General features: G+C 46.0%; 1 protein-coding gene across 1 annotated transcript; it reads right to left on the reverse strand.

Annotated features, from left to right (window-relative positions):
• Positions 1 to 8,171: 8,171 nt before the first annotated feature.
• CLDN16 (claudin 16) lies at positions 8,172 to 15,073 on the reverse strand (the record flags this gene model as incomplete). The annotated part of the gene is made up of 5 exons (XM_084212330.1): positions 14,957 to 15,073; positions 10,273 to 10,375; positions 9,865 to 10,029; positions 8,631 to 8,822; positions 8,172 to 8,311 (listed from the first exon to the last, which is right to left on the reverse strand). Exons 1-5 carry the CDS (start codon positions 15,068 to 15,070, stop codon positions 8,172 to 8,174), a joined length of 714 nt encoding a protein of 237 aa, XP_084068456.1. The 5' UTR covers positions 15,071 to 15,073.
• Between the last annotated feature and the right edge of the window lie 976 nt (positions 15,074 to 16,049).

Consider the following 16,049-nt stretch of genomic DNA (forward strand, 5'->3'; position numbering starts at 1 on the left):
ACACCACATGTTGGCTTTCAGGGATCCTATTTGGTTCAATCAAGATCTTCCATCGTGCCAAAGGAGTGTAAGATCAAATCAGCCTTTTCCACAGGTCGGCTGAGAGACTGAAAAGCAGCACAAATTTCATCTGAATCTGAAAAACGAGACTAAATGCAACAGAACAAATGTCAAAAGTATGCGTTGAATCTGTCACAGGACTTCAGCTTGACATTTTGATATCTCTGGATTTCAAGAAGCTTCCTCAAAGGCCTGTCTGCATTTGGGGTTTCTGGCTCAGCCTGTAGATTTATCTCTCTAAGGCTGCTTGAGCTGGTGCAGGCCCATGTATTTTAGGACCAAATGTTGATAAATGACTTGGTAGTTACTTCAAGCTTGGGCTGCTTCCTTCACCCGGCACCGCGCCAGGAAACACCCTCTGGCAAAGTCATGTTGTTCTAATACATTGCAATGCAATCATGCCACTCTGTGATGAAGGATCATTTGCCACATTTAAAATATTTAGCACAGCATATCAGATTTGTCTAGTGCAAAAGGCAGCAAATTTATGGCCAGGGAAGAGAAAACAAGAGACAGGGATTATGTAGGAGTAGCAGGGGCAGGAGCTGGTTGCAGAACCTTAAAAAAACCCGTGAGTTTGCTCATTTGAGCTGTTCTTAATTTCATGATGACTGTCCTCAGCTACTCTTGCCCTAGCACTGCAGACCAGAAGCTCTGACTGGCCCAAGACCCATATGGAAGTTCCCCACTGTCATGAATTAGGGGTTTAGGTACTAAATACTTAGCTACAGAAATCTATTAGGATAAAGAATGACATTTTCTTTGAGGCGATCACTGCAGACAGGATGGAAAAATACTTCAAGAAGCCATCCAGACTGCCTTGTGCCCAAGCAGGATCTTCTCAACCAAAGTTATTACTTGGAGGTATTAGCCTGACTAGTGCTCAAATTATTGAAGAAAGATGCTGAATTTTCCCCTAAGCTGGATTCCAGATGACAGCAAAGATTCCCCTTTGTTTGTCATGGGCAGGGCAGGTCACCAAAGGCTGAATTCAGCCTGCCTGACCTCTCTGCCTGTGCTCTCTCAGTGGCAAGGGCTGGGGGTACAGTCAGACCTCTCCTGCTGCAGGAGGTAATGTCAGCCCTGGTCCCATGCTCTGTAGTCCCATGGAGCCATGGGCCCAATTTGGAAAGGTGGGTGGGTCCATCTGGGATTAGAATCCCAAAAGATTAATGGGAGCCCACAGCCTACCTCATGGAGCACCTCCCCACCTGTAGAGTGAGGTTAGCACCAGCTCTTGTGCTCAGAAAAGAAACTGGGAAGAGAAATGCAGTAAAGGTTATTGTATTCTCATAATGATTCTATGTAAGTACATTTGTTAGATAAAGATTTGCAACGTATTTTGAGAAAAAAATTATTTGCCAAAACCACTGCAAATTATCTCCCTAAAATCTTATTCTAGAAGCAGCTTTAATGTTTGACACTTGTGTGAAAGGAAATAAATGTCACTTGTGGCCAAATGAATGTTTGTGCTAGCAGGCTAAAATATTACTGGGTTTATTAATAAGGAAAATTAGCAAGTACAGACTCAGCCGGGGAGAAATCAAGCAACTTCCAAGTGTCCTTTTGCTGGCTGAACTTAGTAAGAATTGCAGGTAATCAGCACCTCTCAGGATCAGATCTTTCATATACATAACTGCTTCCACCACTCAACCCCTTCAATTTATGCCCTGAAGCACTAGATTTGATTATGTTTGTCACTGCAGCTTGCATAGCCTGTTAGTGGGCATTAAATCAGCTGTCACTTGATTCCCACCTACACACTGTTAGCTTCAGTGACCCCTTCATGGCAGAGAACTCCACAGGTTGTCTGCATTATGTGCTGCATAAAACATTACTGCCTCCTGCTTATTAATGGCTTGGCTCTAAATAAATTGCTGCCTTTAATTTCACTGAATGTCACCTTCTAATCAGATGGCTGGAGTGGCTAACAAGAAAGGACTGCTCAGGTTTCAATGCCTCCAATCCCTCTGCATCCCTCTTTCTCCAGGACCAGTGATTCCCGAGGTGGCAAATCCTTCCCCAGCCACCCAACAGAGGGCAAGCAAGACTTTCAGCAGACAAAACACTCGAGGGAAGGGGCTTATTCCCCTGCTGCTTGTGTGCATTCAAGCATGTTCAGTTTCATGTTGGAGGTGCTTTAATTATGCACAAAAGGAATCAAATTTTTCCATCAGAATTGCAACACTGGCTCACAGTAAAGTAAGCCAGTGGCTGTCCCAAAATCCAGCTCCATCTGGAGTCACCAGCATGGAAGAACCTGTGTAACATGACAGGAGCCATAGGAGCTTCCAAAAACTGCTGAAAGCCAGGAGGTATCTGTAAAAAAGAGCTCACATAGAGCTGCTGTGGGGAGGACATACACTAATATTGCTGCTGGCTTGGAGTAGGGAAGGGAAGTACCCTGAGAAGGGGCTCAGGGCCCTGGTCCTTGGCTTCCTGATCACTGGAATGAAGAAGAGGACAGGTTTCTTTCTTCTACAAAAGCATTTTGGGTGGCCCCACCAACCTATTATTCCCTATGGAAGCTCCTTGTCCCACCTTGCTCCTGTGTTCTCCAGCAGGACAAGGTTTCTCCAGACCTGTGTTCCCATTCTTACACAAGCAGAAATTTTGCTGGGTAATTGATATTTTTATAAGTACTCAGCTCTTAATAAGGGCAGTTAAAGCAGTTTGGCTGATGTTTCCAGAATTGCAAAGAGGGAAGAACCATTTCCTTATAATTCATCACCTTAGGACGAGGGTTCACCTTGGAAAAGCACTTGCCCTGCTGTGACTCTCTGGCTGCCACCCATCCTCTGGTTTACACTTCCTGCTGACTTTGAGAAGAAATGGCAAATAGCTTGAGAAAAAAGCAGAAAACACTAGAAGGCACATGTGTTTCTGGGGGAACTTGTCACCAGCAAGACTTGTGGGGGGAAATGGGAGTGGTGCAGAGGAGCTTGGTGACCAAGCAAAAGACAGAAGGAACGTGGTGAGGCACACGGCTGGACTTTCACATCTGCACATTAAGAGCTGAATAATAAAGTCATAAAGTGGCTCTCAGGCAAAATAGAGCAAAACCAGAGGTAGCTGAGCCATAACAGGGCATCAGTGTGGAATGCCAGGAGGGTTAGACATGAAATATGGGAAAATAATTTACATGCTCATTATTTTTTTTTTTTTTAATTGTCATCCAAAATTCTGCACTATGGGCTAAAAACATCTGCGCAGGGAGGGTGAGGACAGGACTGGGGACAGATGCCCGCTCTCTTTGGGTCACTAGATGGCACAATTCTGGCTCTTTTCTTCCTTGCTAAAAGGCATTTTACAGCAGGAACCCAGCAGCTACAGGGAGAAAATAGTTCTCGCTGCCTTAACGGCAGTTGGACAGAGCATTTCAGTCATTAATCACTTGCCCGCAATATTTAACAGATGCAGAAGAGCAAACTGTGGGAGTCCAGCCCCAGCTGAGACAGAAAACCTTGCATTCTTGGTGGAATTTCACTTTTCTCTCCTGGAAAGTTTAGGAAATGACTAAGTAGATGTGCCTAAGCTGAGACAAAGTCTTCAGCTGCTGAAGGTGCACTACTGCAGATGTGCACTGGGGTCTGAGCTTTGTATCTACCAGCAAAGGTCTAGGTAGCCTCCAAAATCAACCCCTCAATGCCCATTTGTGCTGCTGCCTTTTGTGTGTCCTTGCAGGAAAGCAGTAACTCCCTCCACAGGAGTCAAAGCAAGTCACTTGGCAAAACAACTCCTGAGCAAAACCTGGATGAGGGGTAGGGAGACACAACATTCAAAGTGTTTATTGTATCCCACTAATGTTACAGTGTGTAAGGAAAGCACAGTTCTGCACAGCTGCTCCTGTCTCCTAGAAATAATTGTTGAGATCCACTGAATTCACACCAAAATCACATGGCAATGTCTGTGAAAAGGCAGGAAATCCATATCCTGGGAAACACTGCTGCAGCAGGAGATAGCTTAGTTCACAAGGTCACAGTAAGAGTGAGCACTAATTACAGCTGGAGATGTTAAAAGCCCTCATGAGCAAGGCTGATCAAGGCAGGGAGAGGACAAGATGCTGCAGGCAGAAAAGGACAACCATTGCAGGTATCATTTTTTTATCTCCCTCACTTGCCTGTATCAAAATGGGAAATCAATAGTTATCTGTAAGGCATGGAATTGACTCAGCAAAGAGCTCACCTAAACACTTTACTGTTTTCTATAACCTACAGCCAGTCAGATCCCCGCAGAGTGCATGGAGATGTCAGGAAGAGGACAATGGGGAGCCCTAGTTCAAGGAAGCATCCTGGAGCAGACACACAGGCAGGAAAGGTGCTACTCCCTGCTCTCAGCTAAATCCCTGACTGTTACCATCATATCTTAAAAGTCTCTTACCTTCTTAGGGATTTCTCATGAGCAGCTCCTCACAGCACCAGCTCCTTCTTCTTCACAGCCAGCTAACCCACTCTTTTGTAGCACTCTTCTAATTGGACACAGCTGTGGCCTATTAAGGGCAGGCCTGTTCCTAATCTTTGCTGATTAGTACAGCTGCAACTCCTCAGGTGTGAGACTACCTTCTGCACTATTTTCTTACATTCCATCCCTCCATACCTGACTCTCCCTGTGCCCTGGTAAATGAAGACAGAGGTGCCCAAACCCAGAAAAGTGCCCCTTGTAAGCTAGTGAAAATATGGAGAAACCTAAAAATCTGTTGGAACTGATGGATTAAATGTTGGGCCTAAGGTCAGCTGGAAATTACAATTGAGCAAAAAGCCTTGGTAAGCCATCAATGGCCATCAGGAGAGGAAAATCAGTCTATTGTCATTCCTTGTGAGCTGCTGCTGAATGGAATGCAGGTAGGTATTAAGGAAATACCTTAATAACTGAGCTCACCTGATACATCTTTAGCCTTAGGGACTGGTTGTGATTTTGAAAGAATAAATAAGTCCTGTTTACTTTCTGGGAGGTTTCTTACTAATGAATATATAATTAAACTAGAATAGCTCTGCATTGTGACCTGATAATGAGTTAATGAGCAGTGAATCCTGCAGTCAAGAAACCAGTGTCAGTATTCAATCAAACAGGGAATAACAATTAAATATTAACAGCTGATCAAAACATCAGCTAGACTGTCAGCAGAATTTGAATAATGAAGCAATGCAGTACTGGACTGGTTACAAAACATTAACCTAGCAAAACTAAGAGTTGCTGTGACCTTTTCCTGGTCCTCTTGTGCAGGAGATAGGTCCTTAAAGCCTACCATAGAGTTTGGCTAGAATAGAAGTATGATTAGGGAATTAACTCTTATTCTATACAGATACTGAAGAAGAGAGGCTCTCAAGTGTTGATGCAATAATCTTGATATACAAAGAATATTTGTACATGAATTCTTTGCATGTGAAATGTATTTGAGGAGGATGAGTTAAGGTAGTATTTGTGCCCTATCTGTGTACCCCAAGAAGGAACACAGGGCTGGAAGGACCAAAGAAACTAATCCTTAATATTCAACCCTGATCAGGGCATAGACATTCAGTGCCCACTGAGCCACTGCTTGGTGTGACCCATGCATTGCAAGTCACAAAACAGCTCCCACCACCTTGAAACAAACTGAAGACCATTTAAGATAAAGGCCAAGAATTCTCCTCAATCACTGAACAGGAGAAATAAGTGACCTGATATTTGTAATTACACTTGCATTTCTTTTCTGCTAAACAAGAAATAAATCTTCACAGCAAGAAATAACCTTTGTGCTTAGAAACAGCTATGGAAAACAGCAGCAAGAGGCTGGCAGGCATCTCTGAGTGTTTGTGGGGAGGGATAATGTGCTGGCTGCTTAGGCTGGGGAGTTTTTGATTCAGAGCTGATGATGTCTTTGCTGGGTACCTCCTCCCCAGGAGCATCTCTGAGCTGGGTGAGCCGGGCTGAGGCTGCCTGCAGCATCTCTCCTTCCTCCGGGAGGCTGAGGGAGCATTTGTCTCTCTGGCAGGAGTGGGGATGTGGGCAGTGGAGCAGTCACTGAACACAGCTCTGCCTCTGCGGTGTGTTCACCCTCCATCTCCTTCCCACTGTGTCTCTGAAGGAGCAGGGCAGCAGGGACACAGCCCAGGAAGCAGACTCAAAAATGTTCCCAGCGTTTTCCTGCCCTGGCAGAGACTATCAGCAGTGTCAGCTCTCCTGCTCCAAAGATCCCACAGAAAACACATTTCTGATGGGGCTGTAAAAAAGTTTTTTTTAAAAAAAACAACCACCTGAATGCAGCTCTGAATGCAGTTTCCTGCAATAACAGACAAAAATTCCTGTCACCTCCAGATCTCTTTGTGCATTCTTGGTACAATCTGTGAGTTCATCACATCGCTCATAACTCTTATACTCATCTCTCAGGACCTTGTAAAAAAGCCTCCATCACCCCTCCTACTGTGCTTACATCTGTTTGATATAGCTCATCTGTTGGCAGCAACCTGCTCCCAGTTTGGCTGACATAAACGCTTGCCAGCCCAACAGCACGAACTCTGCAGGCATGAGCCTCCCTTGCCTGGGCAGCACAGCTGCCACCAGGGCTCTTGCTGAGGTGGTTGTGCTGTGCTCTGAGCCCTGTGGAGGTGCCTGGGCCTACAGCAGAGCATATGAACCTGCTGTTGTCGTGTCTGTTCCAGGCCCTGGGTGTTCTCGACTTGGAGCCATGTCAGGGCTTGGGTTATGTTTTGCCCTTGCTGGTCAGTTCTGCGCTGCAGCACAAGGTGATGCTTCCAGGGGAACTCATCAGAGGACTCAGCCCCTCATCTTCCATCATAGGAGTTATCAGAACTGCTGCTTGGGATGCAGCTCGCTCCAGCCTCAGCCAGCCCATCTCCCTCTGACCCACATAACATAAAATTTCACTTCATGCTGTCTGGGAGAAGGAAATCCAGCCTCCCCATCAAGCAGTCCATGGAGGAAGCCTCCCTCTGGTAGTGCTTCAGCTCCCACAGCTGTGCACACCCAGCTGAGAGTCCAGCTTTGTTTCTCCACTGCCCCTAAGAAGATAAATCTCTGTGCTGGAAGATTTTTCTCAACCCTCAGTGGCCATGATATGGTGCGGTGCCCATGGTCAGATAGGACTGAATTTGAACAGTTCCTACCAACCCTAAGAAAACTGTCTCAGCTTCTCTCTCTATTAAAGGCATGAAAAAAATGTTCACATCCATCCTTAGGGAACATGCTAAGCCGTACAGGCGTTTTCCTCCCCCACCCTAGTGAAGACCTGGCTGATGCCCTCACCTCATCCAGCCTATGGCAGCCTGGATTGCAGCCAGGGACAGCAGTCCTGAACTAGGTTTAAATACCTTTTGATGGAAAAGGACAATTATCATTTATCCCAGCTTCTAGTTAATGTAGATATATTGTAATGCACAAATTCAGATTTTGGATCTTCACTCACTTTGCCCAAGCAATGTTTTTATTAAGCAGAATGAAGCTGGCAATTTCCAGATTTCACTGATTTTAGTAGTGTATACCTTTTAACACGGACTGAGAAGGACTGTATTTTTCAGGCAAGAATGCACCTGCATTTACAATCATTTCTCAGTGCAGACTCATGGACCAAAGAGAGGGTCAGACATTTAATACAGCTCTTATCTCTTGAAAAGCTCCCCAGCTGCCTGTAAGAGGGGCAGACCCCCCTGCTGAGGGCACAGGGTCCAGATGTTGGTCAGGCAGTCAGTCCCTCTCTTTGGCAGGATTTTCTCCTTTGTACACTCTGTTGACGCATTGCCAGACATGGAACAGATCCATCTTGCAGTTTGGGGGTCTTCACGCAGAACACTGTGCTCTGATTCAGGAATGGCTGGTTTATCTCACTTCCACCAATAGTGTTGAGACAAATGCTGAAAAGAGTTTGTTGGTTATTTCAGTCTGTGCTTATACAAGTGACCTCAGCACTTAAGCCAAGAGGATTCCAGAAAGCAGGATCTTCTCAGAGTTTACTTTCTTGAAGGAAAGTATTTTGAAGCTCTTGTAATGCAAACATTGTAGCATACAGTAGATCCTTGTCATTCAACTGCATCTGTATCACAACCACAAGAGCTTGAGTCTCTGTGCAATCCACTACAAATTAAAGCAGAGCTCTTTCTGGAGCACTTACCTCCTCCTCACACCCTTGTGTCCACCGCATACATTTTGGAGGTGGCTGTTTGTGATGATGGCAAATGCGCATTTGTTACGATGGTCGCAGCTGAGGAATAGCCTTTCCTCAAGGAGTAGGCAGAATGGAATCTTCCAGAACTGGTCTCTGTGAGGCACAGGGAGAGAAATAGGAACTGCTAATGAGTGCTTGGTGACTTTCAGCTGCAAAGTTTTGTTATTCAGGGAAAGCAGCACTCCAAGATGTGACATAATAACAACACACTTTATGTCGTCCTTACACCTCAGCTCCCACATGAAGACCTTGATGTGCTTTCTAGAGGTAAGACTATTCCCATTTTACAGCTGAAAATATCACCCCTGGAGATGAGCAACCATGCCAAAGGACTTTCCCCACCCTCTGCACCTGTAGCACACCATGAGCAATGGCTCCATCCCTGAGCTGTGCCTCAGCCGTGCTTTCTCACCTCTGAAGAGATACGTGCAGCAGGTGAGCAGGGACCCGGACAAGAAGCAGCCAAGTGACCCAGCCATGCCAAGCCAGCAGGACCAACCAAACTTGTACTGAATGCCCAGGAAGACGTTGTGGAAGAGCAGAGAGGAGCGCTCCATGTAGACATCCACAGCATACCACACGGAGCCCGTGATGCCAGGGAGACCTGAAGGGCAGGAGAGAGGGGCCACGCTCAGAGCCATGGGGGATCAGATCTAAAGCTATAGCTGCAGGGTGGGAAGACCTTCCTGGGATGGCAGGTTTTGGCCCCTGTCCGTGCTGATATCACCCTGGCTCCTGCTGATAAGCTGTGCTGCCAGGCAGAGGCTACACCTCTTGGCTTGGCACTCACACACATTTCCAGCACACTGGCAGCACTCAGGTTTCTGCAGCAAAAGGCAGGAAGCTCCTCCCTTCTCAGCTGCTTGCAAAGTTGACTCCAGAATTCAATTTTATGATCTGTTTTGATTTTCAGAACTTTGATGATGCTTTTCAGACAAACTTTGAGAAGTGAATTGGAAGATGCTTAAAAGAGCCTCCCAATGTGTTTTACATGTGCTCCCAGTGGCTGGGGTGAGTTATTAAATCTGCTTAGACTGAAGAAGAGGTAGCTGCTTGATATTGGTATGAAGCCAAATTATATTATTTGGTACCTAGTTGGCTATTTATTTTTGTGTTTAAAATTCTCCCGCTGTTACTGGCTGTAACAGCAAAGCACCTCAGCCAGTTGGGTATTTATCACCTAGAAGGGACAGACATGTTATTATCCTTTTATTAGAGATCAGCTACAGAGATTTTGGGCTGAGTGACTTGCCCAAGGTCACACAATCTGTGGCAGAGCCAGGAACCAAACCAGGATGCCAGGACTTTCTAGTCTTTCAGCAATTGGTCTAGAGACCTACAGCAAGGTGTCTTTGTTGTATCAACAACCTCAACAGCTCCACAGTGAAACAGCAATAAGTGGAAGTCAGTCAACTCAAAGCCAACTCACCTGGGTCAAAACATGAACTGAAAGCAGATAAACTCAACTGCATGCTGTTTGAGGCAGGTGGCGAACAGAAGAAGCAGCATTACATAAATAAATCAAATAATTTATTTATTCAATCAAATTTCCTCCTACAGAAAATCACCAGCCAAAATAAAAGAAGGCTTTTAATGCTTCTCCACTTTGCTAAAGGGAACAGAATGGGAACACAGTGGGGAAATACCTGCAAGGAGCAACATAACCCCAGCCACCAGGCAGATGCGCAGCTTGATGAGCGGCTCATCGGGAAGGAATTTCACACAATCCAGTCCCAGGACCAGGAAGAGAAATCCAAATCCTGACAGGAGGTCTGCTGTTATCATCATGGCTCGGGTCAGCACCAGTTTCACTGCAGGACAAAAGCAGATCATTCCAGTGCACAAGGAATGGAAATGTGGGCAAGTAATAGAGTCAGATCCCACGGGAACATTTTTTTTTCTGGTGTTCAGCTTTTTTCAGCTTCCCCTGGGAGTAATACCTGACTGAGAAAAGAAACATGCCTCTAATTATCTGTCACTGAGTAGAACAGATATTCTTAGCCTACACTCAAGTGTCCCCACCACTTGCAGAAACATCTCTGACTCTTACATACCAGAATGCTCAGCGTAGATGGAGTCGTACTCATCACAAGTTTGGATCCCATCAAAAACGTTTGTGACACATTCCCACCACAGACCACGGCATTTTGTACTCACCTGTGGATTGAGAGGACAAAAAAGACTATAGGTTAAAATATCCACCAATGCAGCAGGTGGATGTCTTAGCCCTTCAACAGAAATCCTGGTCCAGTTACAATGATAGTAAACCAGAGTGTTTAGCTTGGAGAGAAAAAGCAGAACTATGGAGGAAAAGGACAATGTTTTCTATGTCCCTAACAATGTTTTTACATTAGAGCAAAAAAATTCAGACTAGACATTAGGAAAAAAACCTTTGCCTACTAGTCAGGATAAAAATTTTTAAGGAAATTTCTGGGAGGAGCTGGGGGGTGGCTGACCAGAAAGATCTAAGAGCAGGTTTGCTCACTCATTGCCAAACTCTTGTCTAGGCTGAGCTGGGCAGGGCATGGACCGGACAACCCGAGATTTTGCTGCCTGTGCTCCCCTTCCTTATATCATCCTCCTGATGGCTAAGGTGCTGCTGAGAGAGTGGGAGAGGAGTTCAGAGGAGTCTGGATGTGAGCCCCTCTGCAGACACCCGGGGAGGGCTGTCCCCAGATGACTCAGCTGTAAACAGTGGCTGGAAAACCAGAGGCAGCCGGTGCTGATCCCAGCCCTGGGGGGGGCTGATCCCGGCCCTGGGGCTCCTGCTGTGCTGCCAGCCGTGGGACCACGCGTGCCCAAGCCACAGTCATCACTGAGACATCCAGACTGGGGCAGGCGAGGCAGCAGCATCGCGGTTAATCGTCTCCGCTGTCCTCGAGCCGTAGATACCATTCCCAGCCCAGCCTTCCATAAATCACTTTAATACGGGAGGCGTTTCCATTACCAATGCAAATATGGCAACAAGCACCTTTAAAATATTCCTGGAATTGCTCATACGAGGAGCAGTTAATGTCGGTGCAGCTTTGGACTCCAGCCCGCCCACTTCTGCCAGTGACACCCGCTGCAGTTAATGGGAAGAGAAACTCTTCCAGCAAATGAGTTTCACGCAGGGGATGGGGACCAGGCTTGCTTGGATGAAGCAATAAATTCATTTTTCTTACACTGTGTAAATCACAAAGCAGATAATAACATATCTTGGACACATAATAAAATCTTATTCAGGATGTACTGAAGTCTGTAGCCAACTGTAATATTTTCTCCACAATACAATGTCTGAGCCAAGCTGTTCACCTCCTCTGTGATACTGCTGTCTGGATCAAAGGTGAGGAAAAATGACTCGCTTCTTCAGACTGGCAGAAGAGATGCTATTTATATTTGAATGAAAATAATCTACATGTTTTGTTTCATGAAGATGAGAAGTGTTTAACGTTTCTGAGAATTTCAAGGCATATTTAATGAAAAATATTATGAAAAATGAGAAGCAGTGATGGAAAAAACTAATTTCATTAATTCTGTGCTTTTCAGGAGAACAGGGTCTCATAAAACAATTTGCCATGTTTACATTCAATGTATTTTTACCATGGCCCTCTTAATGCAGTTGCAGGTCCTCTTCTGTCTTAACTCACCACTGCTCAGGCTGTGCTTGAAATTAGCATATTTTTATTAAATTACATTTTGTTCCACTTGTGTTTATATAATTTCTCTTTCCTCCCAAACCACCATAGGCTTATTTATACTACTCTGCATTCAGCTAATCATGTCACTTACTTCCTCACTTGCTGATATTATTACTGTTTTTTAAATGTTACAAGCAGCATCTACATCTAAATTATTTATAAGGAGACTAACAGGATTCGAGGCTTTGTCACCCTCCAAGCAAAACAGAGGTCTTAAGCACAACAGTTATGGTCTAGCTTGTGAAATAACCCCCTTCCCAGACTAACAAAACCTGTTTAATGCTTTTCGTTTCTTGGGATGTTTCAGTTATCGCTACCCCTACTACAGCCAGCATGGGCAAAGCAGGAGCCAGCCCATCTCCACACAGCCAAAGTGCAGCCAGGGATAACTGTCCTATTGCCTGATGCAGGAGGGATAGGAACAGGAGTCACTGTGGGGACCTGTGGCTGCCCTCAGCTGCTGCTGAGCTATTCTGGTTTCTGCTGCCAAGGGCCAACACTTGCTCCCCTCTGCTTTGTGCACTGTTGATCCTTCTGGTTGTTAATCTGCTCCCAAGCCACCTTTGAGTATCTTCCCTTGTGCTGACAGCACAGACTTTCAGGCACGCAGGAACTCTCTGCTGTAAAAGGGACAGGGGTCAGGGCATGCGGCATCATGTGGGGACAGGGGATTTCCCTATCCCATGGCTGGACTCCTGCACCATATTGGTAGCACTGATTCCCCATCACCTCTCTCCCCCTACAGCAGATGTGCTCCAGCTGAGGACTCCCAGAGCAACCAAACATCACAGCCATGCTCCTCATCCCCCACTCGGATTACAAAACACATTGCCACGACCTGCTTTCCCTAACACAAGTATGCATGTAAAACATGAACTGCATAATGACTGTAATACATATAATTATATCCTATTCATAATGTATAATTAATATTAAAATAATTCTCATACAGAAAAAAAGAAAATTACAGAACAAGCACACGCTTCTCCTTCTGGGGAAAGCGGAGAAGACAAACACGTAAGAGATGTTAGTCACAGTGTTTTACCGCACTCTGAGAAGGTGCCAGCAGACAATGATTACAAGCCCAGCTTGAGAGTAAAACAGGCAGCATTTAACAGTAGTGGCAGTATTTATAATCCACCTGCAACAGGGAGGGACTGTCTACACAATACAGCACTCGTTGAGAAGCAGATTATGGGCTTTTTCCACTACAAACTACTGCAAAAATTGACCCAGCCCTGTCTTGATGCCTCACAGGGAGTCACTAACTTAAACAACTTTTTGTAACCTGCTGTTTTTCAAGGGAGGTGAGGGGCCGTGAAAGCTGAATCAGGGTCTCTGCAGCCTCTCTGGAGGTGGCTGCTCCCCGGCCTCTTCTTCCTGGGATGCTCCTCTCCAGTGGGAACACAGTGAGGGCGTCATCCTCGCCAGCTGCAGGGGGCCAGGGTCAAAGCCAAGCAACCAGCCAAGATCCAGCAGCTGCAGAAGGATGGAGCTCCCTTCTCCTGGAGCCAAAGTTGCCTAACTTACCCATTTTCCAGCTGAAAACAGGAGTCACCGTGGACTCTAGCCTTTCTGGCCGTGGACATTCCCCTGTTTAGAGAGGCAGTGAGTCATTAGGGTCATTAAGATCAGTGGTCAGGTATTAAGGCTGGGGGCGTTTTGCTCCATGATTTAGTATTCACACTCAGAGCCGGAATGTGAGAATAGTGGTTGCTAATGACCAAACTGGGTGTTAATGGAGCACTTCGGACAGCCCATCGCAGGTGCCTTTGAACCAGGAAGACAAGGTTACACAGCCTCAGGGTAATGGACCAGCTCTTTACTGCACTCACTCTGCTCAAGATTTGGGCTTCTCTCATCTGGTTTTCCCCACAACTGGACTCCCTTGGCTCTTCTGAGTGTACTGATACGTTCACCTGAGTACTCTCCAAAAATAATCCGAAATATCTCCCAAATGAAGAGTCACATCCCATCCAGCATCACTGGGCGCACTCTGTTGGTCCTGAAAAGAGGCTCACTGAGCAGACATGCTGACCACCAGGAGCTGCACTGCATTGGGTGATCATTTTGGCACTTACATCCACCTTTCAGGGTTTCTGACAGTCAGAGTGTCAGGATTTCTTGTGGCATAGAGAAAAAAAGTTTTTCTTGTAATTAGTTTTATCCTTCTTTCCTTGGATAATTCACCCCTTCATGTGCTACAGCTAAATGCTGCATTGAAACCAGTGAGTGCAGAGGAGCTCATGGTTTCATATGCTGGATAGCAGATAGAAAATTTCCTCCTGATAGATTCAGCCAAACTTTCTGTCCTGGAAGGTGTTTCACCTTCACTGCCTAAACGATCCAGTTTGCCAGAGAGCAGATTCCTACACTGTGGACCTGCAGCTTAAATGTACAGAAATGAATGGCTGTGCTGGGAAGAAAATTACAAATTTGCAGTATTAAGAGAAACAGTGATGATTTTGGGCCTGGAGTCTTTGGGGCACACCTTGCCTGTAAGAAGCAATCTGCTCCCTTGATTGCAATTACCTTTTGCCAATACCTTTCTCTAATATGAGAATGCTACTGTTCACATCAGTTCCAGGAGATCTTGAGTCCCCATGCTCCTCTTAAATTTCTGGTAGACCTGTAGCTCAATGGCTGGTCAGAAAAAGAACTTGAAGAGCACAGTTGTACATGCTGGATGTCTCCACCAAGAAGTCTGAACTACAGAACTAGAAACATCTTCAAAATATCCATGCAGGCTGGAGGTACAGGATAACTCTTCTCAAATTCATGCACATTTAAAACTAGAGCCTGTAGATCTTTCTAAGTAAGAACTTAGAACTCACTAAGTAAGAGCACAATCTGGATAAAAAAGTCTGGCAAAGAGAATTTCTCAAAATACCACTTTTCTCCTGCTCTTGTCACAGTAATTATTTTCATTCTCATCCACTTTCATCCCGGACAACAGGGAGAAAGAACATGAGAGTGGAGTGGAGCAATGACACCAGGAACAAATTCTCTCTAGCACACATTGGTTTTGGTGATCAGGCTCTCCTTACCCCAGTCTTACCTCCAGGGAGTCATCAGCATTCACCATCCAGCAGTCTGTCCAAGTAGATATTATCAAAAATGCAGCAGAGAAAAAAGCACAAAAGAAGCCCACATATTGGAGGAAAAACTTCATGCCAGCAGGTGCTCAGCACATCCAGGGGAGTGCAAACAATGGTGCCCAGCCTTGTTCCCAAAGCCAGGGTAGAGACAGAGTGCCAGTGTGCCAGATGCCCAGCAGTGACCATGAAAAGCAAGACCTCCTCTCTTGTGCAGGTGCCATCTGGTAGTGATGGCTGCAGGGGCCGTGCTCACTGCCAGGGGTCAGGAGGAGGGTGAGAGCGCCCACGGGAGCGGCTGCAGCCAATCCGCCCTGCCCCGCTACAGCTCCTGTCATGCCTGACTGAAGAGAAATGGGGCTGTGCAGAAGGGACATGCAGGTAACTGCAGCCCTGGGCTGCCAGGGGAGACAGGTATCATGGCAGGTTTTGTCAAAATTAGAAAAAAAAGAATCAAAGCTTGTTCTCCAGGGCACAAGTCCTGAGCCTTTCTGAGGGACACAGAGAGGAGCTCTCAAGTGCACACACACACATTTATTCCTGTTCAATGGTTTATGCTTTATCAGGGAGCAATCATTAAGTGTCTTGGTGTAGATCCCAGGTCCCTTGGTTGCTACCCTGTTGGTCTCTGGTGCAGTGATGATCTAGTTCAACGCAGAAATGTCACCATGGAGAAAAAGGAAATGGCAGCAGTCATGGGCCTTCAGAGCCAACATCCACCCCCATCCCAGATACAGAACTCCACATTCTGAATTTAAGTCAAACCTAGATACCTCTCATGCCCTAGGCCTCAATTTGTTCATGGCATGAGTACAACTCCCATGTGGAAATCTTGAAGTTTTCAGACTAGTGCCAGTCTGGAGGATTTCAGTTGACTGGAATTTCCCTGCTTGCTTTGACTGCAAACTTCTGTTTTCCTGCCAGGCTCCGCAGGTGAGCAGGGGTCACACAGGCTGCCAGGGGCAGAAGGGTGGGGCCTCTGTAAGAGGCTTCTCCTCTAGTGCAGTGCGGAGAAAGCCATCAGGGCACCCTTGAGGAATACCAAAGGGGAGTGCA

Source organism: Fringilla coelebs (assembly GCF_963513975.1).
Source record: "Fringilla coelebs genome assembly, chromosome: 10".
Lineage (NCBI taxonomy): Eukaryota > Metazoa > Chordata > Aves > Passeriformes > Fringillidae > Fringilla > Fringilla coelebs.